Genomic DNA, 26,362 nt, shown 5'->3' with positions numbered 1-26,362 from the left:
ATCTTTATATTGTTTATTTAAACACATTAAAATGTCAAACAAATTTCCTCTCAATATGCATTTCAGTTTCTTGAAATTCGAAAGCATATACAGATTATGTGTTTGTACCGTTTGTGCCTGTACAAACATTTTTGTTTTCATTGTGTTTCATCTGTGTGTATCAGAACCCAAATGCACACCCGCGGCCCGTCTCCCAGGACCTGGCCGGTTTCTGGGACATGCTCCAGCTGTCTATCGAGAACATTAGCCTAAAGTTCGATGAACTTCACCAGCTCAAAGCCAACAACTGGAAACCTCTGACTCCCCCGGAAATCCAGGTGCAGACACACGATGCCAAAATCCGATCCATCTAATCTCAGTTTTGTTTTTTGGAATGATCCACTAACCTGCATGTTATCGGCTGTTCATTTGCGTTGTACGCGCTGATTATTCACGGCTAAGCTTTGCTGCAGCATGCAGATGTGTGCGTTGCCTGCCTGACGTCACCACTTGTGTTTGTGTTTGTTGTCGACAGTGAGCTGCTTTTGAGAAGCTACACTACCTGCCATGCACCGTTGGGGCCTGTCCGTCTCCAATGGTCACTTTTACCTCAGTCAACGGCCACCGCCGCGCTCTCTTACACCACCTCACACCCACCCACCCCAACAAATGGCTGCCACTGTGAACCATTGCCTCATTCAAAGCTGCATGCACATACTGCCGACCAAAAGCTGCACAGCTCTTTCTAACCCTTACGCAAGTTGGCTGCAGCCGTGTTGCTCCTTACTGTGTTTAACTGCAGCTTTTCGGGCATGAGGGCTCAATGCTCCTGTCGTTTAAGACGTTGTCATTCCCGTCCAGGAGAGAAGGATGCCCCCTCCCGTGCCAAAGAAGCCCCCGAAGGGCCACCACCCTCCCCTGGCGAGGGACCGCTCGCTGGAGAGCTCCGAGCGCCAGCGCCTAGAGGCTCGCAAGCGCCTGCTAGCTGCCAAACGTGCCGCGTCGGTTCGGCAGAGCTCTGCCACCGAGAGCGCAGACAGTATCGAGATCTACATCCCAGAGGCTCAGACCAGACTATGAGAGACACCGATGTACCCCCCCACCCACACACACACACACACACACACACACACACGCGCCCGACACTGTTCCATACACACTAAAGCACTGAATGGTAAGGCTAGGGTGCTAACATGAGCGTGTCACCTTGTTTGCCGACTTCCCAGCATCTCGGTGGGATTAGTCGCAATGGAAGAAGAACAAGAAATGTACATTTACAGCATTTATTTATTCATTTATTTATCTATTGACCCCGCCCCCTCCTTAATTTCCTTCTCCCAGCTTTGATGTAGCAGCCCCTCCTCACTTACAAAGATGTATCTTATCCCTTTTTCTAAGTGGCCTAATGTTACAAAGCAAGCCAGCTAGCACAGCAATGACGCTTCACATTGTGTTTAAAGTGCAGAAAATCCAAGGTAGACGGGGGAGGAGCACGCATGTTCACGTGGAGTGTGTGTGTATGTTGAGACATGCACACACATACAACTTATGATGTGTTTGATCAAATGTGTCAAATCAAAGGGAGAGACCAGATGAACTCATATTTCACATGTATTATTTATGGTTGTTTAGTTTTGATATGATCAGTTTTGATATATTTGATGAGGCCAAACTTTATAAAAGAAAAAACGATGGCCAAAAGACCAGAGAAGACAGCGATGTGTGTGTGTGTGTGTGTCGGTTAGCGGCGCAACTCGCCCGCTGTCTGAATATGGGTCTTTCCGGCAGTGAGAGGCCGATCCCCGTAATGAAGGTCAGGTTTCGCTCCTCCAGGTGAGGCAACGTGGCCATCGAGCCAGAAGCAGATCCTGTGCTTCTGCAAAGACTGCAATTCACTGAAAGAATCACTGTTTGAAATGCCACAAAGCTAATCTGTGTGTGAGTGAGAGAACGTGTGTGTGTGTGTGTGTGTGTGTGTGTGTGTGTTTGTGATTCAGATGTTCATTTCAAAAGTGCTTCCTATTTTTCTAGGTCAAATGGGTCCTAGTTGTAATTGAAGATTAAGGTAGCAGTATCAACCAACTGTAAACAAACCACCCATCTTGTCTCATCCTAAAGTGAGCCACCACGTTTGTATAAAGACATTGTACAACAGTATAATCACATGACACGCATGCGGACACCAGGTAACTGAAACTTTTGTTTTTTTTAAACGGGTTTTGAATCCGTTCTCAAGTTGCATTCACACTCTTCAGTGTTGCAAAATACTGACATTTGGTACAATACTGGTAGTTGTACTGTATTTTTACGTCATTTTTAGACGAGAGGTTTATTGACAGTATTGAGACAAAAGGACTGAAATGGGACGGTTTTCTCCTCACTGTGTGTGCACTATCTCTGCCTCCAAATGAAGCAAATATTTAATGGTCAAACAAAAAAAGACCCAATTTATAATATTTTGTATCCATCTTTAATTTATTAATTAGGAGAACAATGACTCTTTATGGACATTGTGATTATAATGATGCACTTACAACAAGGCCCTTATACTGTGTTTATTTTTTATTTATGTTGATTCTTGACAGGCACCTTTTTTGTCTTTTTCTGTTTCAGTGATCAGCCTTAATTTCTAATATGATAGTCGAGCACAACAGCAGTCTCAGGGGAAAAGAAGTGTGTGTGTGTGTGTGACTGAGAGTGTGACTGACTTTGTGTGACTGTATGTGGCTTTGTCTCTCTCACTGTATATAAAACCCCGGTCACCAGGATGGGCCATGATGGTAAAACAGGGGATTAGTATCTTTGGAATGATGCTCCTATTGAACATCTCCGCCCTCATTACTTCAATGTAACAAGGTGTTTCTGTCAGCTGCTTGAATGTGCAGACAATCCAGAACCAGTTTACCATCAAATACTTGTTTTAATAACAGAATATCGGGACAACGGCGTGTAGTTTGATTATTTGTATTGATCTGACAACGTTTTGTGCCATTGGACAACTATAGCTATGGATATATTCCTGCTATTTGTGCCAGTTAAACGTAGTATTTCCTTTAGTTGGTCAATGGGAAGTTCAAAGAGGATGCATAAAAGTAATAATAGTTCAGACTTGTTGCCATTTCATGTAGATGACGGTTATTTCAGTATTTTTTTGCTTTGGAACTTGTATTTGAATTGAAACGTGTGTCAAATGATTGACTACCTATTTATGTTTATGATATTAACATATCAATATAATGCTCCTGGTATAGCAGGGATATAGAAACCAGAATGTTGAATTATGGTTCATTGCTAAACTCTAAAGTCACACGCAATTCTGCAGCTTGTAATGTAGTTTTATTCAGAGAAAAACATTCACATCATTTTGTACATAGATGAATGTTTCCCTGTGTAAAATGTAAACACATGCACATCAACTAACCTAATAAGCAAGTATACATTTTGTAATTAATGTTATTACACTGTTGATGTTATGGCACGTGTATGAGCTCTTATCAGCATTAAAAAATATATATATATATATCATTGCCATCACTTTGTCGTGTTCATTTCTTTTGCTGTCTCTACATGTGTTTTCAATTGAAATATAATTAAACAGATTACAAGGCCAGCATGGTGTGTTTTTTAGGGCATTCCCCTTCCGCAGGGGCGGGCCCCATAATTAGACAGCACTTTTGGCCTTGGCTTAGCCCTGACGCTCCTGTGCACGCAGCTTCTGGTAATTTGTCATTCATGCATCAGTCACGCTGATGGGAGGCATGCTGACCTCAGTCGCCAGAGTTCAGGAGAGAGGAGTGGGGGGGGCGCAAGAGGGGTTTGCGGAAATGGGTGTCGTCTTTGTATGAAACCTGGCCCAGGGTCAGCCTGCCCCCTCGGAGGGCCCACCATGGTGGGCTGCAACTGCCCACTGGGGGCCTGGAGGTCTTTTTAAACCCCTTGTTAGTGATTACAAGTTTGGAACCGACTTCCAGAACAAGAGAAAAACTCAAGAGGCTTTCTGAAAATTTGATGACATATTTAGTCTAAGATTCAACCACATATTAAGAATTTGCTGGGGTCTTTTAACATTAAAAAAAACCCAAAAGGATGTCCTTTCTTTCAGGAGTGGTAAGGACAACAAATCCTATTGAGGCCAATAGAGAAGCTTTAGCAACACCAGGAGGGAACAGCTGTCCCTTATAGGCTGGAGCGAGGCAGCCTGCTCCCGCTGTAAGCTGACTTACATGGACTCTATTGAGATGCAGGCGCGCATAAAGCCCCTCTGGCAAGAAACTGTTGACGTCTGCCATTTGCGCGTGTTAATTTATGCAGGATTATGCTAATTGGGGAGAGCTGTTGTAACCTTCTCACACACGCAGGAATGTGTCTGAAAGCCTAACGGCAGCCCGTGGAAGGACATGAACGCTTTACTGTTTCTGCGCTTTATTTACGGAGCATACAGACTTAAAACGTCCTGCGTACCCCTAAGGGATGAATCCGTAAGCTCCACAAAGTTCAGCAGGATTTACGAGAACACGACCCGTATGAATGATCTAAGCGATGGTGGAGGCTGGGTGGGAGGGAGGGACACACACACACACACCATATCAAAGATCAAATCAGAGATGTAGAAAAACAAAACTTTATTGTAATCCCATGTGACCCCTATTCGCCACAAACATTGCACAGTATGAAGAGAAATCACATCATTGGGCATCGCGTCACATTAACTATACACATGGTCCTATTATACATGAATATGCGTTTTTGGTGATTTCAAAATGACTGTCTTAGGTTGTAAAACAGCAAATGCAGAAAAGACATCTGTAGTGTTTCATTTTCCAGTCCACTGGCCGTCGTTTTTTTTCGCTGAGTGATGGGTCGAAGGCTCCGACTAAGAACCCGCTACATTGGTCATATGAAATATCCCGTGGTGGGGAAAAAAAAAACATTATTTTTTTCTCCTTTTAAAATAGCTAAAAGTAAATTACAAAATCAAAACTACACTTATACTTATGAAAACATTTACTACAGTAGTGAATAAGTTTGTCATAGATGCTGAGAGCAAAGTATGTTTAAGACACTGAGATGACCTTCCTCTGCCTTTAGTGTGCAAACAAACATGGCAGACGAATCGTGAGCTGACCTGTGAATGTGTGAAGGGGTAAACGTGCGTGATGGAGAGCTGATTCCAGCTCGTTCCCCGCTCTCTGAAACGATATATGCGGTATGACGGAAAGACATAAGACAGGCAGCATTTCTCGAAAAAACATTTTTGGTCCCTGTGTGCAAATAAGATACACATGTAGATACACACGCATGTATGTGAAATGGATAGACAACTTACAGCCAAGGCACCTCGATACAGTCTTTTTTGTTCAATAAAAAAAAAAAAAAAACGTCCTCATCAATTTGATTGGTATACCAAAAATAGAAATGATCAGGCTTTTCCTGTGGATTTGTTCGAGTCACTGAACTCCGAGGAGTTCCGCCGCCGAGACACAAAGTCAGTCCCTAATCCCTCTTCGACTTCTCCGTCCGTCGCTTTTTAGGACACCAGCTGTTTGGCCTGCAGCTCCATCTCTGCGGCCCGCTTGAGGGCCACGTCCACCAGGAGCTGGAAGCCGCTGAAGTCTTGCGTGAGGTCTGGGGGGGTGGGGGGAGGGGTGTTGAAGAGCCCGCTGCGGGGGCTCAGGTTACCCTCCATGCCGCCGAGGGTGGTGGTGGTGGTGGTGGTGGTGGTGTGGAGCGGCTTGCCGCCCCGCCCTTCCTCCTGGCACCTGAGCAGCGCCTGCACCTGCGACAGCTCGGCGGCCCCGTCGCAGTTCATTCCGGGCGCGCAGGGGTGGGAGACGGTCGGGCTTCCCTGCGTCGCCGCGGTGACAGTGGTGTGACAGATGACGGAGGGGCGGGTGGGCACGGGGCCCGGGGAGGGCGGCGAGGCCGGAGACGGGGACTCGGCCTTCCTCCTCGGCACGGCGGGCTCGAAGCTGGACGGGTGGAGGGCGCGCTTGTCGTAGCGCTCCTCGGCGCCGCCCGCCGGGCTGCCGTGCTTCGGGGACTGGGAGCTGTCGGAGAAGCTGTCCCCCGCCTTGCTACCTTTCCTGGATATGGTGAACTGGTTGGGGTCTTTGCCATCTTTTCGCAGCATCTCCGGGAGAAGTCGCCGCCGGGCGTTAATGAACCAGTTGCACACCTGCAGAGGACGACAACAAACGGAAATGGCATTGATCTCCCGTTACACTTATCGCCCAGTGCGGATTGCACCAGTTTTTGGTAGAGAAATGCACTTCTTCACGCCATATTCTGTAGATTTAACACAATTAGCATTTTGAGGAAAGCCAAAAAAATAATAAAAAACAGACCAAAGATTACAATAACATGCCAAACATTAACTTTCAACAAAAATAAAGGTTTGTAATTCTTAATCCTGTGTTCAGAGTCTTCAATAAAGCGTAATCTCCTGTCTCCTCTTCCCCTCAGCTCTCCAGGCCAGTTGTGACTGGCTCGCAGAGGCTTGCCGTTCTAAAACCATGTAAATGACTCCGCATTGTTCCCGGACAGCTGGGATGGAAAGGGGCTGGAGGGAGGGAAATTCCTGTCCGAGCGCCTCAGCCGAGCCAACGGCACACAGGGAGTGAGTTTACTCACGTCGCCTCGCACTCTAATGTTGCAACATCACGCTGGTTTGCATGACCTTCGATTCCCTGTAGATGTGTCATGTTTTGTTTGTCATCTAGACAGGAAATGATTCAAGTCAAGCCGACACTCGCTTCCTCCCGACTTGCACTCACACCGATCTGTTTACGCTCTGAGGGCTCGGCGGCGGGGGGGGGGAGGAAAGTTTAGATAAGCCCGTCTTCTCGGCCCGTACCTGTAGTGTGGAGAGCTGAGTCTGCTTGGACAGGAGGGCCTTCTCCTGCTCGGACGGGTAAGCGTTGTATCGGTGCTCGTACAGCCAGTCCCTCAGGATCTGAACCGACTCCTTGGGCAGATTCCCCCGCCGCTTCCTCTTCCCGTTGCTCCCCGAGCTGGACGACAGGTCCAGAGGGGCGTCCACGCTGTCCTCGTCGTCCGTCTCGCTCCCCGACAGCATCGTCATACCTGCACGAGCGGCGGGACGAGAGAGAGAGAGAGAGAGAGAGAGCGCGTGAGCGAACCAGACAAAAGAATGCGCGTCCTCCATCCGCCAAACACAAGCTGCCTGGGAGGCAGCTGATGTGTCAGAAGCAAGCTGTCAAGTTCAGCCATGTGATTCATATAGGGAGCGAGGGAGGGCGCGAGGAGTAGGAGGCGGAGGGAGGGAGCAAGGAAGGGGGGGGGGGGGGGGACGTCACAAAGGCTGGTCTGATGCTGTGTCAGTTTAAAAAGCCTGCGTCGACAAACACAGGCCAGGTCTTTTTTTCTTTTCTTTTTAGAGAAACCGATCCGGGAGCACAACTTGGATAAGTTGACCACAAGAAACAATCACAGCACAATGGGGGATTTTGTTTGGAAGAAAGGCAGCAGTGTTTTTGTAAAGATAACAAAGTGGCTTTCTAACTGAAATTGGCAAAGTCAATCATGATCAAACAGGAAGTGGGCCTCTGATTTGCATCGAATGGGGGGTGTAATAAAACTGCTCATTCACTGCTGAGATATTATTTTATCTCAAACGTGTCGAATCATTTAAAAAAGTCCGAGTGGAAATAAGTGCAGACTGGTGCCGTTTGCACGTGCGGCCCAGACTCCATTGAGAAAGAACGAGTCGGAGGGCTCTTAATCCAGCGGCCCGAGAGCGGTCTGCTGGGAGGCAAAGCGGTGCGAAAAGGCAGCAACAAAGTTCCCGAGCGGCGCACAGGATGAGGTAATTACGTAGGCTGGGAGAGAGGGAGAGGGGGGGGGGAGGGGAGACCTGTTGCAAATCAGCGTCTCCAGACTAAACAAAAGAATCCGGGGCTGCGTGCTTCTTTGTGTGCGATTCAAAGAAAGAAAAAAAGTTTCTTCCAGTTTCGCCATAAACTCAACTCCCTCCGAAATGTCACAGTTTAACAGCGCGGCTACGTATATTTAAAAAAAAAAAAAGACACAAAGGGAACATGTTTTGTAGGTTGAAGTAACTTAAGTAAGAGCTTTCCCGTTGTGTGTGCGCGAGCGTGCGTGTGCGCGCGCGTTGCACCACGAGGTCCGCGAATGCGACAGCAACTTCCCACAATGAGGTCAGGATGATTATCAGCCTCCGTTTGGATTTAAACACTATTTCAAACGGCGCGAACGGTGATTCCGTTCGTCGCGGGGGGGTTAAGGAACAAAGATGCCAAGTACCGACACGTATAGTTCAAATGCAACAACACTCACGACTCCTCGACTCACAACAATAGACTCAACTTCGACTCGCAACCGTCCCGCTTTTTTACCTCAAACTTTTGACACAAATGTAGCGCGTGCGACTTCAATTAGCTTCTAATCAAACCGAAAGCGAGCCGCTCGCGCGGAAGGTTTTTGTAAGTTTTGACATTTTCTTCGGGGTTGGGGGGGGGGGGTTGTTCCCGAAGTTAGCCTAATTACAACCGTGACAAGGAAAGCAACACACATGGCCAAACAGTCGTGGGTTATTGTGCCAAAGCGTGAATTAAACGTGTGTTTTGTTGGGACAAATTCCGCTTTATCGACTTTTGATATCGCGCCAGCACATGGCAGCACCGACCCCCCCCCCCCCCCCTGTCACGTCTGGGAAGGAAACAATAGACTGCACGGGTTGATTTGGGGGAAAACGCTCTGTACGCTGCCTCTGGGTATATAAACTCGTTTTCTTACCCCGAACGCGTTCCACTTACCCTTTTTCGTCTTCATTTCCTCCCGCGGGTGCCCACTTTTTCCTCGTCAGGCGCAGAAGAAAACGGTCTTTGTGTCAGCGCGGCGTCTCTCCTCTTTTCTCCAGAAATCCCCGGCGTGTATCCGAATATCCCCAAATCCGTATTCATCAAAACTCGCTTCTTCGCCTTTCCAAAAAAAAAAAAAAAAAAAAAAGGTTATTTTTTTTTTTTGGCTTCTCCTGCTCGTCCTTGTTTGGAGACGGAATGGGGGGGCCGGGAGTCGTGGAGGGGAGGGTGGGGTGGGGGGGGTTACCTGAGATCTCTGCGTCCCTTCGGCTCGAAGCCCCTTTTCTCATTGACTGTGTGTTTGATCCTGGAGCTGGCTGACAGCTATCTTTGACAGCTGCGTGACTCAACGCACGGAGATCCTCCCACCGCGCGGGGGGAACAGCTCTGACATCAGCATGGCTTGTTCCACTGACATGGATACAGTGTAGCTAAGCCGTTATTGCTGCAGACAGCCCCCCCCCCCCACACACACACCCCCACCCTCACAGAGCCGGACCAAACACCAACACCGTGTGTACTATATTATGAACCACAGAAGGGCGTCGATTTAGGCGCGCAGACGGAATGACGACAATAACAACAACAACAACAACAAGGCCGGCCGCCCGAGAGCACTGCGGACCTCGTGGTGACACACAAATAACGAGCGCGATGGGATATTGCGCACATTAAGAGACAAAGCCGATGCTTTTCTTTTTTTGTGTGTGTGATTATAGTGACGTGTGTTTTTTCTGCTATTCGCTGTTGCCATCTGTGGTTTTCATTTCCCTTTTTTCCCCCCTCTGATGTAACTTATTGCACCGCGCTCCCTTTGTATGCGCGAGCGTGAAATCTCGATCGTATCACCGTAATATCGCGCATAACAACACGTGACCCACATCGTGCCGCGTCGCCTGCAATGTCGTCATTCGGTTGTATATTCCCTTCGCGACAGAATCTTTTTTTTCCGCTAATTTTTTGTTCATTTCCTCTTTTTTTTAAAGGTTCACATGATCTAAAAGGGCTGTCGTTCTTATTTCTCGCGGGAACGAGAAGTGTAAAAACCGTGCAGGCCTGTGTTATAAGGCGGCTGTTGGGCCGTTTCCTTGTGCCAGCTGCTGGTCTGCGCACCAGTTCAGGGCTTCTAAAGACAACATCACGGAGAGGGAAACCACCGCGGCGCTCATTTGTATGCCGCGCACGACCACGTGGCCTCTTCGCGTGCGTTTGTTCCACAGGGGCGTTCTGATTGAGATCCTGCGCTGCCCCCTGGTGGTCGCTCTGCTGCCGTGCGACTCAACCCGGCGTTTGGTGAGAAGTGCAGCTGGTTTGGAACAACAACAACAAAATACATTATTTTGTTTTGATCAATTGATAATACATCTTGGTTAAATTGTACAATTTTCATCACCCAAACGCCCAATTTGGTAAGTCTCATTATGTTTGACAAAGTCGATCAGAATTCACGTGCCAACCCACCTTAATCATGCATGTTTATTGTACATCCTTAATTATACGGTGCGTTTTTTAAATAACTCTGCTGAGTAATTTCTATATCAGGCACAAAGCACATTGGGATTTGGTTTCAACTGGACAAGCTGAAACAGTCAGTGTGTAAAATTAGAGACATGAGCAGGTGAGGCCTGCTGCCCCCCCCCCCCCCCCCCCCCCCTCCACGCACACACTCAGTCAGCCCCTTCCATTATACAATACTATGCGTCACACCCTTCAATTGAAGCAGTTATTATTATCACAAGTATCACAAACCCAAATGTAATAAGGCAAAAGCTCAAAAACATAATTGTAGGCCTTGACAAAGTGCAATTTCTTTTTAGCATTTGTTCAAGGCCTTTTCACGTAAATAAACCCAGATGGGTCATTTTTCATCTTGACTTTTACGGTGCCATGTCTTTTCTTTCGAGTCACAGTACTCTCTCTTTAGGTGTAATTTTTCAAAGGGTAAGTATTAGTCAGAAACGGGGTAATTGCCCACTCTGACATTCCCACTATTCACCCATAGCACATACACATCTAATCCTTAACATCTATCGACTGACGCGCTGCTTCAGTTAGAGCCTGTAAGTGGAGAGCTGCGTCAAGCTGCATACCAACGCGATGAACCAGCAGACCGGCCGACATGCCTTCAAAATAACGTCTCCATCAACTCATTCTCGTACCAGTCGTCATCTATGTAGACTTTTTAATCCTTTAACAATGGTCGTACCTGCACAGTACCAAAGTGTGATTGGAAAATACTAATTATTTTGAAAACATGAGAAGCTAGTTAGTTTTACAAAGACCTTAGTTTAATAGTTGTTACCTTAATAAGTTATCAAACCTTCACAATCAAGATTTGTAATTTTGTTGTCATGAGAAGAGAAACATTTTCTCCTGTTTAGCACATTTCACTTAGTAATGGGTAATAGCATAACAACAAAAAAGATATTCTGAACAATTAAATGAGCAAGTAAAGTTTACACAACTTTCTCAAAACTCTTTAAAGTGCTGATGAAAAGTAAATTCAAACCTCTGGATTTGGTTTTGTCTCAATTCTTCTTCTAATCCAATTGGTGGCACAGTGTTGATGTTGATGTGCTCCTTAAGATATACTTAAGGGAGTGAGCACAAACATGTCTTTTGTGTGGTATATTTTCCCAAATAATATCATTTTCTTTTCATTTTAGATTTTTTAATCTCGAGGTTTTTGTGTTGATCAATGGCTTATTAAAACATATAAAAACCTTCAAGGGAGCCCATTTATAATTTTATAAAATCTAATGAATACCATGTAGGGGTTGTGCCATGCTAAAAGAAAAGATTAAGCTATTGGTCGACGGACATTTTATTTTGAAAGCATGTGAAGGGGAACACGCATCGGGTTCTTTCTGTTCGACTTCACATTGTTAAAGCGCAGTGTGTTACACTTTTTTTTTTTTTTTTTAAGTCTAAAATTAGGGAGGCATCCCGACAGCGAGTGACGCAGGCCTTCTAAAGCGGACCGTCGACTCGTCTCCGTGTGTCGATGGCATCCGGAATCAGGACCATGGAAACGATCCCTACAACTTGGCTGTTTGTTGACGACATGCGTGTATTTTTAGACCTTGTTGTCACCTCTCCGTGACAGCCCGGCTGCGACGTTCAGTATAAAGGGGCTCCTTCGAAAATGCAGCTGTACAACAGTGCGCTGACACACTACCCGAGGTCGTCTCGCAAAGTTACGATAACTTTATTGACCGGATCGGCGCCGACCTCCTCCGACGCTCGCGATCCGGCCCTTGCGCCACCGCGCGCAGCCTCCGACGGGAATCCGGTGCGGGAGACTTCTTCCTCTTCCTCTTCTTCTTCTTCTTCTTCTGCAAACATGCCTGCCTTTTCGTGTTATAAAGCTTCGAGGCCGGTTTACTTCACGTCGACTGCGGAGATATTAATCCGCCGAGCTGATGGAGTGGAGAGCACTGTGCCCGTCCATATCGTGAGGGAGTCCAACGCCAAACCCCTCTCTCCTGATGTGGTGGTGGGCCTGATAGATCATCTCAGAAATGGCACAGATGATCTTTTTCCTGACTGTCCTCAGCTGGGCGGCCATCCCGGGTTCAACCGAAGCAGAGGCGAAGTGAGCATGAGGGTGGTTGGAAAGTCAAGTGAGGATCGCGGAGTCCCAGTGGCTGATGCCCCCTTGGGAAGCAATGGATGCGACTTATTGCACAAAGGGGAGACGGCTCCCTCCAGAGCGGATGCCCCACAACACCTAATAAAGGAAGTTCTTAGGGATCCCAACAGCGGCAAAGCTGCTTCAGCGTCGGCTGAGAGACGGGCCTTTGAGCTCAGCGTTCTGCAGGAATCTCCCCCGCAGAGATGCAAAGAGCGAGAGGACGTCAACAGCAAAGTCACCCGGTACCTGGCGGAAGTCGAGAAGCAGAACAAGTACCTCCAGGAGAGGCGCAAGTACAGGTACCACATCATTCCAGACGGCAACTGCCTGTACAGAGCCGTGTGCAAGGCCACGTACGGGGACCAGGCCGGGCACAGGGAGCTGAGGGAGCAGACGGTGCACCACATCGCCGACCACCTGGAGGAGTTCAACGCCATCATCGAGGGCGACGTGGGAGAGTTCCTGATCAACGCGGCGCAGGACGGCGCCTGGGCGGGTTACCCCGAGCTCCTCGCCATGAGCCAGATGCTGAGCGTCGACGTCCACCTGACGACGGGCGGGAGCTCGGAGAGCCCCACCGTCTCCACCATGGTGCACTATCTCGGGCAGGAGGACGCCTCCAAAGGGGCCGTGTGGCTGAGTTGGCTGAGCAACGGCCACTACGACGCGCTCCTGGACGAGTGTCTCCCCAACCCCGAGTACGAGGACTGGTGCAGCCGCTCGCAGATGCAGAGGCAGCGGGACGAGGAACTGGCCAAGTCGATGGCGGCCTCCTTGTCCAGAATGTACATTGAGCAAAATGGGTCTGCGTGAAATGAATGAATTAAAGGACGCGGACTCGCCCGGTAGAGTGCAGAGGCTCTCGTTCTGCTCAGTGTCTACATGATTTAAAACGTATTATTTTTATAAGATTTATAGCTTCAGAGACAGTGCAGTGCACATACTTTGTTTTTTGTACATCGGTGCCAAATTAGTGGCAGTGGTTTCTGGAAGTGTTGGAAGGTGTGAGAGAGAGTTTTTGGCGGTTATGTTGACATGATTGGATTGACGTCTTGCTGATAAGTTGCTGTAATGAGGAAGTGCTTTGGAGTATTTATTTGCCTTTTTATTGGCAAACCTGTGTGTTTTTTTTATGTTAGTGCTTCATAGAACATTGCCAATTACAGAAATGAACTTTGATCTGTTATTTGTCAAACAGCTGCTGTTAAATATCTGTAACGCTGCTCTCTTTTGCACAAAAGTCCCATCAGACAAATCCAGAGAGTTTGATTTGCATCTGTGAGAACAACTCAATGCTTCTTTTTCTGTTATTCCAGTTCTCTTCAGTCTTTTGACAAGATATTTCTAAATAAAATAATGAAGAAACTTGATGGTTTCATGTTTAATTTGCATGCTCATTACTTCCCTATTTGTCTCCTGCATGAACCACCGCGCTATTCAATATATAACGTTAATGTCAGCCGCGGTGTCTTGGTGGCAGAATTTGATGTTGCTTTAATGGGATCCATCTATTGCACTGCAGCGAACTGATGTGTGCAGTACTCGTCCGTCACCCCCTGCTGTCCTAAAGTAAAGAGTGATGTTTGGAGTCCATTACATGCAGTGACTCTGATTCAGATCCAGGCTGCAGTGCTTAGTGTATTAAGCCACGGCGGTCCTAATACACAGATCCCAACCGACCCCAAACCGGGTCATCTTGCTCTTCTGAGTTTGTATCTCTGGTTGAAACGGACTTATTGTAAGTCGCTTTGGATAAAAGTGTCATCTAAATGACATGTATGTGTCCTGGGGGAGCTGGAGTCTGTCCGCCTGCTGTTTGATGCTCTGCAGGTATTGGATAGGGAAAGGAAAATGTCTATCCCTTATGTTGTAATATTAGCAACGTTTTCCTCTTTAGCATTTTGTTTTAGCCTTTTGCAAAATGATTCAGGTAAAACATCCTGTAAGAAAAAAAGACCTTATCTCTTATCAAAGTTGTAAAGTACCTTTTCCCACCTCTATGGAATTGTAATGTGCATTTGTTTGTTAGGAAATGAGCTCGAAAAATGAATAGGATTGGGAGAGTGAAACGAAAATCTCTTCGGAAACATGACGGATATTATGGAATAAAACCTACTTGAGAAGGCAGATGAATGCTGTGACCCGCAGGCCTACAATTCAGCACAATCGCCACTAGGTGGCGTTGTGGCCCACAAGAAACATTTAGATAAACCAATATGAAAGGAATTTGTGTCTACTTAAAATGATTGGGACCTGGTATTTGGACCTATGGCCTTAACAAAGCTTTAAAAAAAAGGAAATACAATGTTAAATATTGTGGTAAGTTAATGAGGGGAATTATCGATTTGGGGCGTTTGTGTTATTTGTCCAATTAATTAAATACAGAACACTGTGTCGCCTCCGAACCACAGAACTGTAAACCGCGTTTCCCTCCTGGTCTTCATCTCTTTCCATAAAACCATCAGTATTCAACCTCCTCCTTCAGCTCGATGATGGGTTCGTAATGGATATTTTCTCCACGAAAGCGATGACGTAACCCTGCAGTCATGTGGACATTAAGTTTTGAAAAAAAAACCCCAAAAAAAACATTTTTTAATGCAGGAGGTGATTTGTCCCGGTTCCTTCCCCCGTTGCGGTCCACAGCGGGTCGGGCTGCACAGCGCAGGGCCGGCGAGAGGCGGGCCGAGCCGAGCCGCAGTACTGGCACGCGGTCAGCGCGCACACACGCTGCCGGGACCCCCCCCCCCCCCCCTCCCCTTCCCCTCGTGCCCCCCCCCCGCCCCTTCCAGACTCCAGTGGAAGTGCGCTGTGCACGCGGTTCACACCTTCGACGCAGTTCTCGTGCTCGGAAGTTGCCGGACACTTGGAAAACTAAACCCGGAGACCGGAGGACGCGGTCGGCGGTCGCGCGGCTCTGACCCGGGAGCTGTGGCCGGTGACGATGTCGGGACACCGGGTGCAGTTCGCGGACCTTCCTCCGAGTGAGATGAAAGGAAGTCCCAAATGCCACAGTAAGTGACTATTGATCAGCGCTGACCTTGATTTCACCTCTAAGGATGATCTGGGAAACTTGTAAAGCTTATTTTCAGAGGTTCCCTCTTTAGCCGTCAATCATTTCATAGTGACTTCACATTCAGCACTGGTGTTTGTGTTACTACAGTATGTTATTTTCATTTTAGACCTCATGTAAGTGTAATTATTCACCACACTCGAGCTGCCTTGAAGAAGACGGTTGTGTTCAATAGATGTTTTATAACTACCATTGTTGCCAAATTTTTCATTAATTTCCATCAAAGGGAAATTGTAAAAGATTCGATTTCCTCCAATTTTCCGTAAAAAGTTATTTTGCTCTCATGTCTTTGAGGAAATGTAATTCTGCTCCCCATGCGTGACCGGTTTGTGGAGACTGTGCGATGACCCCTCACCCACATCTTCACAGTGGTCTCATCCCATTCAGTCCCCTTATCTGAGGTGTCAGTTGCCCTTTTACGGGCTGCTGCTAACTTTTAAATCCTCAGGGAGTGTAACACCCCCCTCATGCTCTGTCTCAGTAAGGTGGCGCTCACCTTGAGGGTGCATTTAGTGACCACTTCGCGGCCTCCCAGGCAAGTACGACGCGTATAACAGTGGCCGTTATAACGCACTCGGGGCGTTTTCGCCTTTTTTTTAAAGCACAAGATGTGTCTTTTCTGAAGATGTCATTGCATGTGAGGCGCGACAGAGTCAGCGGTGCCTGCCTCTGCTGCAGCGTTTGCACTACAGCGCGAGACACTGAGAAGCTGAGCTCATCTCCATGGTGACAGGTTGAGTGACGGGAGACGTGAACAAGGACGCGATGGGAAATTGCCCGTTTGGTGCAAAGCCCTGCAGAGGAGCATACCTAGCGTTCCATGAAGGCACATGTACAAGATCCTGGAAGTACATTATATATATATATATATATATATATATATAATGGAAGATGTTTTATCAGTCTGATTTTCCTTTTTGTGTGTGTGTGTGTGTGTGTGTGTTATGCCAATGTCAGCCACTGACACGCATGTGAGCAGCAGGGCGAAAAGTGCTGATGGTGTGTGCAGGTCAGGCCTACGCTGTGCGCACGGGAGCACAGGACGGACGCCTCGGCAGCAGACAACACTTTCTCACTGAGACGTGACGTCCGGATGCGGGTGACAGTTGGGCCCCGATTTCAGCCTCTTCTCTGTCCCTCAGATCCAAAATCCTTCATTTTCAATCAAGAGACACGAGACACGCATGGGCGCATGGAGCTCTCTGACAGCTCATCGTGGTTTAATCCTAGATGCAGATGTGAGCTGCTGGTTCTGATGAGGCTCTGCTGATGGTTCCGTTTCATTTACTTCAGTGAAAGCAGTACGGAGCGACATCTGTGTTTTGGACCGTTTGGCCGTTGTTGTGTCTCCCGTCTCACGCCGGTGAAAGTACTGCAACATCTTTTTCTCAGGGTTATTGATAACGTTGGCATTCGACACCAGGCTAGACTTTGTGGTACGTTGGGCCGTGGCGGCTCTGTGCTCAGGCCCGTCTTCCAGCTGTCGCTACGTGGACGTTCTAACCCATCCGTGAAAGGGGGGGGGGGATCCATCTCCTAACGGTCTGTTCGTTGCAGACTCTCCGCCTGTGGGGGCTGCACATTTAATGAGTTACCGTCGTGCGTCTTTCAGTGGGCTGCTTTACGTCCCAGACAGCTGCACTCTGATGTTTATCATCTCCGGTTCCCAGCGATAGATATGCGAAGACTATGTCAACAGTTTCTGGTTGGAGGAGGATACGCGGCGTGGATTGGACGGCCGAACGCTGAGGTGGACTCCCGCTTTCCCGTCCGTCTGGTATCAATTCTCGCGAAGAAAGGGTGGAGCGCTTCAACTTTCGACTCTTATGTCTCTCCGCCCAAATGTTCTGTTCAATCCGTTTGGTTGCATTAAGTCGTTTTCTGTAGATACTTCACTCATTGCACTTAATGTGAGCTTCTTATTGACCTCGGGTGACGTTCCTGTCGCCGTGGATGAGGTGGGAAGTGCCGTGGTGGGTCGGCCGGGCCGTCTGTCCCGTTGAAGACGCTGATCCTCCTGGAAATAGTCAGGCCCCCCCGAGAGACTAAACAGCTGTTTGACTGCGGACTAAAAGCCCGTCCCTTAAGGGTTAGAGATTTAAGGGAAGGCTGCGGCCTTCTCTGCCCAAAAGTAACACGCTGCTCCTGCTGCTGTTGTTGTAGCTCCACACTCCGATAAAAGGCACAACCTTGAGTCGCTATCCGCTTTGTTTTTTGTTACTAAAATACTGAACATGCTTTCAGACGGGAGACTTTTTGAATCACACAGCCAGTCTTCTTGGGGTCGGGTTGTTATTCTGATATTTGTTGGTATTTTCACTGTTATTCTGATCTTTTACACACATATATATATATCACAGAGATTTACAGTAATAGAGTAACATACTGCAGAGTAGATGGTATCTACTCCTGGTTGAGGCATCATCTCTGTCTCACTGAATAGCTATGCGTCATGAAACCTTGCACGCCTAATGAATAATCCACACTCTCCTGACTTCTCTCGTCTGTTTAGCAGCGGGATGACCGTCCCATGTGGGAAGGAACCAGATGTTTTCCTCCTCCTCTTCTTCTTCTTCTATTTTCGTAATTTTTGCTAATTCATTCCCTCTCCACGAGTCCCTTCCCGGAGAAGATGGGGTGATCTATCTATAGTGTTCTCCAAACTGCAGTAGAACTAAAGTAGCGCGTGATTTTACAACCTCTTGATGATAATAAAGCTCTCGTGACACACACACACACACACACACACACACAGAGGCCCCTCAACACGAGGGCCTCAAAGCCTGCGATTGGCTGCTGTCCGTAGCCATCTTGAATCTGGAAGGACCGAAGGCTCGATAACGCGCGCGCGGGAATCCCCCCCCCCCCCGGGTTAAAAGGACGACTCCCAAAGGGGGGCCGCAGCTCTCCGCGCAGTTGTCGCTCACCCGCCCCGAGCTGTGGTCCTGAAACGTCTGCGTTTCTTTATTTTGTGATTTAAAGAGCGCCTGGCTGTGTTTCTGTGCTGTAGGGACACAGAGTGAGGTTCTCTGCATGCTCTCCTCGAGCAGTAATGATGCGTGATGCCGGCCCCTTTTTTTAACGAAACGCCACCGCGAACCCGAAAATTGGCTTGGACGCATGATGAGTTAGAAGTCAAGTAGCTTCTCCTTTGATGTTGCGACGAGGTCACGGTCAAAGGGAAACATAATGGATACGAATGGGAGAGAAGGAGGTGGTCTTTGTGTGAGCGAGCTTGTGCGCTGAAGCGTAATATGCGTGGCCACCTGATAATTGCGGCTTATTTTAGGCTTATCTTCAAACTCCATGCTGACGACATCAAGTCCTTTATTCTCCAGCTGAGATTTGAATGACTTTACAAATCAATCAAAACATCTGGGTCACTGCCACAGAGGTCGGCCCAGACGTATCAGATGCTCAGACGCAGGATCTGAACAAACAAACACACCTGGGAGGATTATTTCAACGGACAGAGAAGCTACACACACACACACACACGTAGCTGAACTCGTGCTCATCAAGCTAAAAACAATCCATATGACATTTAGCTTCAGTTTCCCGTTTGATAAGTGAGCGTGTGGACGGTAAGCAAATCCAGGCGGTAACCGCAGGCCGCGGCTGTCCATGTGACGAATGGGAGGCTCAGGGCGCGGATACAAGTGGGTGTTTCTAAGTGGAACGGGTCACCACCGATTGGATGAGGTCACAGCAAAGGGAGGGGGGGGGGCGGAAAGTTTCCTATTTTTTCAGTTGTGTTGTTCGCCCCTCACAGCACATTTCAGCCGCCACGTTTCCATCCAGGACACCTTCAGCCTGCGGCCGCACGGCGATTATCCGCTCCAAGCAGTCGCTGCTTCCATTTCCGACGATGGGAAAGAAAAATTGAGCTTCAGTGCTTCGGTTCCCGAACCGATTGCTTCATCAGCAACATTTGTCTTGCGAAAATTAGAAAGTCAATGTATTCATTGCTGCGTGCAGCAAAGTTTTTGTCCCTTCCTGTGAATTCTCAGGTCCAGTTGGGCTAATCCACTCGACTCCCTGGAAGGTCTGTGAATTATTGGCGTGCCAATAAGAGAAGCGCTCGCATCAGCAAAGGGCTCTTGCTCCTCTTGATCCAAACGCCAAGACGTTTTTAATTAGGAGCCCTTTTTTATTGTGTCGAGCAACCTACTACATTTCAATCCAGTCACCCTCCATGGGTCATCTTCTTGATTTGAAGAATCAATACGGCTCCTTCACATATCCCGTTTCTTCAGTTTCTTCATTTTTTTTTGCAGGACTATTTTATAGTTAGAGCTGAAAAAAAGAAGGTTTAGGTTGAATACTCTGCTGATTGTGTCACTTCATCATAGCTCTTTAATGCAGTCACTCAGAAAAAAGTAATGGAAATGATTTCTTTGCTTTTTTACTTTTATGGGCAACAATTATGTTATCTTTTTTTTTTTTACAACAACATAGCTCAATAAAATTGATAGAGATGGCTATAATATATAGTGATCCGAAATGTTAAGTTAAAGGCCGTGCCTTTCACGTTCGCTTATCAGAGCTCTTACAGCTGCTCGGGTTGAAGAGGTGAGACTCAGTGATATTTAACAATCCGATGTCACGTTTCCGGGTTTGTCTGCTGTCCTCTGTTTGAACCGCAGCATAACCGCTCGTAAATAATAGACAGAGACGTGTGTGTGTGCGTGGATCTGAAGTTTAGGGTTGAATGTTTTGGGTTCGTAGCCGGAGGAAAGCGGTGCAGTTGTTGTGTGTTTGATAGGAAAAGGCTCCTTTAGGTGTGTTGTGTCGTTGTGACCCGGGTCTACTCAGGTTCTGAGTTCAGATTCTGTATCTACAGCGTTCCTCCTCGGGTACCGGCCTTTGCCCCGAACACTTCATGATGTCACGCTGCTTTGACTTAATAAAGGCGTCAATATTTAGTGAAGTTAACTGACATTTTCAGACTTTTTTTTGTTCGCCAACATACATTATTTTAGGGTTCACTGTCTTAGGGTGCCCTTTCTTTATGATAAGTATTTGTCAGATTTAAGAAGATTAACAGTATGTAGATCTACATAACGATGATAAAGTTTAACACTGCTTGTTTTAACCGTCGCTGAGATGCTCCTTCGTTTTAGCGTATACTTTGAAAGTGACTTTTGACCAACAGCAACTGGAAGAGCTGAAAGGATTTTGTGGCACATGAAGTGACCTTAATTCAACTTCAAAGTGAGATAATGAATGTGACCGGAAAGCAAAGCTGACTTAACGGTCAAAATAATTTCACATTGTAACTTCAGCTAGCCGCTAATTGTAGGACTCGCGTTTTCATCTTTAAATACTTTCAAATGTTTTTACAGTGTCGAGTTATCATCTTCTCCTCCAGCTTAACCGGCAGCAGCCAATCACTGGAGGGGGGAGAAGAAGTTAGCTTGAACTTTCCACTGACCTTCGGGGGCCTTAAAGTTCCCCAAAGCCTGAGTCCCCCGGAGCCCCTCGCCCCCCCACACCTCAGGACCCGAACACTGAACACGCCCGGGACTTCTAATACCATGGGGGATTGTGGGTGCTCCTGACTGATAGGGGTTCAGGGTCGCTCTTTGATGTTCTTTGTGCTCCTTTAATGAGGATCAGAATCCCCCCCCCCTCCCCCCCCCACACCCTCTACTCAGAGCCAAGGGCCAAAAGCATTGAAGGAGCATTTGTACCTCCAAGAGAGGATTTCTCCCCCCGTCTCTTCCCTTCAATGCACGTCCCCTTCCCCTTGCTCTCCATCCACTGTCTTTCTCTGTCTCCTTCTTCCTTTTAATCGGCACCTGGACCCCCTCTCTGCATTTCGGAGCGAGTGCCTCGGTCCACTTAAGAGGCCTCGGCCCACATGAATGGGGCCTCTGGGGGGTCTTTTCATCGGCACGCGGGGGAAGGTGCACGTCAAAGCGTCCCCAAAGCGTCCCGCGCGGTCCCAACTGGACACGAGCACCCGAAACGCCCGCACTCGCAATCCCGTGACCCTGGCGAAGGGTTAAGGGCAGATGTCGGACGAGGGGCGTGGGCGGACGAGCCCCCGGACTCGAGTTCCGCGATTGAAGGCCGATCAAAAACACGTGTGACGGAGCTTTGGTTTAAGTTGCCTTTTTCCTGTTGAGAAGACGCCTTTGGTGAATTAACTCTGGGAAACAAAGAAGCCCCGTTGAGCCACTTTCCCTTTGCTCGTAGGGAACCGAAGAGTCGGTGGATGTGATTGACGTGGGGCTCTCCGTCGGCCAGTCGTCGTGGAAACGTTCGCTTTTAAGCGACACTTTAGCTTTTGCCCGAAGGTGGCCTGAGAAAAACGTGGATTACGTCATGAGAATACACCCGTTTTATAATATAATTACACACAGCACCGTGTTTCAAAGCCAACATTGTCCTGCAGCTATTTTCTGTGCAATTTATTACAATTAGCATCAAGTCAATGCTATTTCAGGCCGAGGGAACGGTTAATGATCGCTGTCTTAAAGCCATAAAGGTTGGAGCTCATTATTCCGGTAGGAGCTTTCGGGCCGTAGTGCAAACGAAGAGAAGTGGAGCTGAAGAAGCCGGATGGAGTTCCTCCACCCTTGTCCTTCATCTGTTGCTTTCGTCTTTCCATGCATCGTTAACCGCCTTTTAGCCCTGGTTTATTTTTACTTCAAGCGTCATATTTAGTGCACTCATGTGCCCCCCCTTTGTGTCACGTCCCTTGTGTCTCTTTTTGTCAGATTGCTTATCTCTGTCCTGTCGGTCCCCCCCCCCCAGTTCCTCCCTCCCGGCCCGGAGCTGTTGGTTCAGCAGATCTCTGCTGCTGACTGAAGCCTTGTGTGTGTCTGTGTGTGTTTACCTGCCTGCTTGCATTGGTGTGTGAGGACTTCCTGTTGTGTTGTGACAATGCTGATGTTTGCTGTCACTGCAGTTCACTTCTGGCTGCTGCAACTACACACACACACACACACACACACACACACACACACACACACACACCTGGGAGATCTCCCTTCCCTCCTCGCAGGGTGAAGCAATATTTGAATCAAAATCTGGTGACATTTTCTTCTTTGTTCTCAATGAGTAGAACTTTTTTGCCCCAAAGTTTATCTGTATCACATTTAGTATTTCTTTATGTCTTTTGAGGTAAATACAATTTATAGAGACTTACTTAATATTATTGATACTGTTGGGAGCCAAAGTGGAGCCACGCACGAGATGCTCGACGAGGAATGACACAACTTCCACACTAATGAAGATTGGCTGGCTTGCGTTTGCGTGTTAGGTGCCATTAATGTGCCTCTGACACGCTGCTGCTTCATATTCCGTAACAATCCTCTCCGTCCTCCTTTCCGTCCCTCCCTCTCCTCTTTTTCTGCTATTTCTGTCTGCAGCCGGGCATCGAACTAAAAAATCAATAAGCCATAAAGGGAGCGGAGAAGCCTCTTATTTACATTGGGTCTGAATGCTGAGTGCTGGTTTGTCTGTAAAAGGACGGAGCAAAGGGCTGCGAGCGCCACGCGTAGCCTCACTTCGGTTTCCAAACCGCGTGAACGCTCACCAGTCCCGACGAGGGTAGGAAGCAGGAGTGATTCATGAGGGGGGCCACAGGGGGGCCCCAGAGACGGGACGTTAGGAGGAAGAATTCACGATGAGACAACCCCCCCCCTTTTCCACTGGCCGCTGTAAAATAACTTAATATCTATTGTGTTTTATCGCCGTTTCTGTTGCGTGTGAACCGCCACAACTTTTGTTGGGTTTTTAGCCTCTAATCTCTAATCTCTAAGGATTAATGTGTATGTGAAAATATTTATTATTCAGTTGTTGTAGGAAGTTAAATTCATTTTACATAAAACCGCCGTCGCTGCTCATCGGCTTGGTTTGTCTACTTGTTATTATAATATCCCAAAAATGGGAAAACAACTCGCTCAACAAGTGATCAGTCATTTGTGCGGCAAAATAATAGTAAAACACTGCGTGTGTGTGTGGTTTTGCTTTGATTCATAAGCTAATTACTTGAACAAAACCAAACGCACCCTTTAACTGTCCATCAGCCGATGCAGACTCAGCATTTCAAAACATTATCTATTGTTAAAGCAACAATCGTAGATGATTTGCAGCTCCGGCCGAGACGTGAACTCCCAGAATGCTCCTTGATTTGAATTTTTCATTTGACAAAACATGGTTTGTGAGTGTAATGCTTTTGTGCAACACATTGTTCATTATCAGATCTCTTCTTTTAGAAGCTGATTTCTTTTATTTTTTAAATAAATAAATGTAGCAAATCAAGCTCCAACACTTTTAGCCTGAAAGCTTTTAGATTCAAGTGATTGCTTGCATCTAAAAGGACTAAAAGGTCTAAAACGGCGAGGCGTCCTGACCGCTCGTCCGTCTCCTCTGACTCGCCGGCCGAGTGGCAGCTCGTCCGTCAGCGCCGTGACTTATCGCAGCAGACGATGCGGCTGCCGAGCGCTCAGACTAATTGGTCCCGACTGTCGGCGAGTCTCGTCGCCTTGGTGACTCCTCTTCCGCCTTCTGAGTCAACGGCCACAAGAAGAAGAAGAAGAAAAGGAGGGGGGGGGGGAAAGCAGCCGGGGGGTCGTTTGTGGATGTTGAAGATGCAGCGCGTTGCGCTTCACACTGCGATGTTCATTTGTAGAGCCGGTGAACTACTAACGCGTCTCTAATGAAATATGGATTCTTTGCTCGGGGCGGAACTTCCAGTGTAGCTGCCACCTCGTTGAAAATATGACCAGGATTCGCTTTTTGAGACAAACGCACACAATCTATTCTGGTAGACCGATCTGATGGTATTGCGGTCCAGACAGGGATTGCGTCACCGTGGACGACAGCTGCAACCCGGCCTCGATCCTGTGGCTTTCTGCACTACGGTGCCCCCCCCGCCTCCCCCCCCCCCCCCCCCGCCTCCCCCCCTCCCCCGCCTCCCACCCTCCCACCTTCTACTGCACTGGTCTCCACACTCCGTGCCGCTGTTGTGCATGCGTGCATTTTAGTGGAGCGTGCGTGCTTTCAGAAACTGATTCAGCGGCTGATATTGAGCAAATGTTACAGTCAGTGATGACTCATGATGATATGGGAGGGAGGGAGTGAGGGAGGGGTGGGGGGGGGGGGAGGAGCTCGGAGATGGAATGTAGGGAAAGAAACAACCAACCCCCGAGGGCTCGGAAAACACACTCAACCTTAATCCTCAGCAGAGAGGTACACGGCTCACCCATCCTGCCCCCTCCCCCTCTGCCTCCCCCCCCAACTGCTTCCCAAATCCCCCGAACCTTGCAGTCCACCTCCAGTCCACCAATTGATCAGATCTCTGAAAGGAAAGTATCTTCATGGTGATGAATCCACAGATATTCACCATCCGGGTCTGAGGGCCGTTTGAGGTGTTTCCAGCTGCGGCAGCCAGATGTTTCCAGTGAAAAAGCTCTAATAAGCACACTGTACACCACATGCTCATCACAATGGGCACACAAACTCAGCGGGACAATAAGCTGGTGAGCGCTTTGGAGCGTTTAGCTGCTAAAGAGGGAAATCTTTTTCTCAAAGTCTGGTGATCTAAAGAGATAAAAAAAAAAAAGACTGAATGCGGGAATACGAACAGAACTGCTCTGTTTTAGTCATTTAGTTGTCTAATCTGTTGTTGTTTTTTCAGTCAACTCAGATTTATTTCCTAAGTCTTTTTAGATGAGCACGTCTCCGGTAAGACGAGGCTTAAAGTGATGCCTCCTGAAATCGGTCATTTTAATCGACTATTCGGTGGCTGAATAAATTCCTCTAAAGTGTTGGCAACGATTTCTTTGGTCGAGGACGGACGGCCGGTTCATGGCCAGAACTATGACTCCAAATACATGCTAATGTTGCTCCATATTTTCCAGATGATGCCACATCTGTCAGGGTGTCAGAGCGTCACGTTCAAAGCTAGTTCACGCTGCATAGAAAGGGGCCAAAGTGTCAGTCTTTTACGTTGACTTTGAAGAACCTGCATATCGCCTTTTGTTTTCCAGCTCACCGTAAAGTGTCATGGACATATCCAGCTGTTTGGCTGATAAATGCTCCACTGTTTTCATTAGATAATCGTTCATGGAGTCATTTGTGACCTATGCGCCCCCCCCCCCCCCCTTCCTCTCCCTTTCCTAGTTTAATATTAACCCTCGGACAGCAAAGTCAGTTAATTAGAAAAATTCCAAAGAGGCGCTCAGATGATTCTTGCTGATCCCTCCGTCCTTCTTAACTATGTCCACGTATGTTGCAGAAGCACTCGAGCGCGTCAGAGGTTTTCTTCACTGTCGTCTTCTCGTAACCGATCGTCCTAAACTGCGACTTGGCACTAGGACGCCTTCCGCCAGCCGGGACGAGCTGCTCAGACAGCCGCGGGAGGTCGTTTTGTCATTCAGGTCTTTATCGCCGGAGACAATTTGAACTCCCATCTTCCCCAAGTTTAGCTTTTTGAAGTTGAATTAATTGCGGTAGATTGTTTGAAATGCGAATGGGTGCCATGCCTTTATGATCTATCATATTGCAGAAAATCACAGGCATAATAAGGAAACTCCAATTATATCCACTCCTAAATGCTATGTCATTTAAAGCCTTTGAACCAGGTTCCCGCTGTTTGCCGACTGTGCAGTTATACATGGCTCAGAGTCTGGGAGGCATCCAATCCACACACAGGGCCTTCATTTACTCCCAGCATGCACACACACACACACACACACACACACGTAGCCACTAACCATAGTAAGATTCACTCTTTGAAACCTATATGGAGTGAGTTTTATTTTTTTTTAGTTTTGACGTAATCCTCAGGGCTTCGATGCCTTAAACTCAGCAAAACGGGTGACG

General features: G+C 47.7%; 4 protein-coding genes across 7 annotated transcripts in view; 3 read left to right on the top strand and 1 right to left on the bottom strand.

The window, feature by feature from the left end:
* The window catches only part of dlgap1b (discs, large (Drosophila) homolog-associated protein 1b), a 65,968-nt gene extending 62,458 nt beyond the window's left edge, over positions 1 to 3,510 (top strand). For 2 of the 3 annotated variants that reach the window (XM_078095942.1, XM_078095941.1), the window contains exons 11-12: positions 165 to 317; positions 841 to 3,510. In XM_078095942.1, the coding sequence (XP_077952068.1) occupies positions 165 to 317; positions 841 to 1,059 (372 nt within the window). In that variant the 3' untranslated portion in view covers positions 1,060 to 3,510. Of the gene's footprint in view, positions 1 to 164; positions 318 to 514 lie in introns of all 3 variants that reach the window. The other variant, XM_078095943.1, reaches the window with a different exon arrangement.
* A 1,074-nt stretch (positions 3,511 to 4,584) lies between these two features.
* On the bottom strand, positions 4,585 to 9,361 carry tgif1 (TGFB-induced factor homeobox 1). The gene is made up of 4 exons (XM_040166683.2): positions 9,067 to 9,361; positions 8,775 to 8,939; positions 6,833 to 7,062; positions 4,585 to 6,154 (listed from the first exon to the last, which is right to left on the bottom strand). The coding sequence occupies exons 2-4, from the start codon at positions 8,788 to 8,790 to the stop codon at positions 5,507 to 5,509; spliced, it is 894 nt and encodes a 297-aa protein (XP_040022617.1). The 5' UTR covers positions 8,791 to 8,939; positions 9,067 to 9,361; the 3' UTR covers positions 4,585 to 5,506.
* Positions 7,686 to 13,821, top strand: otud1 (OTU deubiquitinase 1). Its single transcript, XM_040166678.2, has 2 exons — positions 7,686 to 7,804; positions 11,746 to 13,821. Exon 2 carries the CDS (start codon positions 11,965 to 11,967, stop codon positions 13,264 to 13,266), a length of 1,302 nt encoding a protein of 433 aa, XP_040022612.2. The 5' UTR covers positions 7,686 to 7,804; positions 11,746 to 11,964; the 3' UTR covers positions 13,267 to 13,821.
* Positions 13,822 to 15,238: 1,417 nt separating this feature from the next.
* Positions 15,239 to 26,362, top strand: part of kiaa1217 (KIAA1217 ortholog) — a 78,768-nt gene continuing 67,644 nt past the window's right edge. For both annotated transcript variants that reach the window (XM_078095919.1, XM_078095917.1), the window contains exon 1: positions 15,239 to 15,464. In XM_078095919.1, the coding sequence (XP_077952045.1) occupies positions 15,395 to 15,464 (70 nt within the window). In that variant the 5' untranslated portion in view covers positions 15,239 to 15,394. The remainder of the gene's footprint in view (positions 15,465 to 26,362) is intronic.

The sequence above is a fragment of the Gasterosteus aculeatus genome, chromosome 21, assembly GCF_964276395.1.
Source record: "Gasterosteus aculeatus chromosome 21, fGasAcu3.hap1.1, whole genome shotgun sequence".
Lineage (NCBI taxonomy): Eukaryota > Metazoa > Chordata > Actinopteri > Perciformes > Gasterosteidae > Gasterosteus > Gasterosteus aculeatus.
Note: the sequence above shows the minus strand (reverse complement) of the source record. Positions and strands in the feature narration are given on the sequence as shown.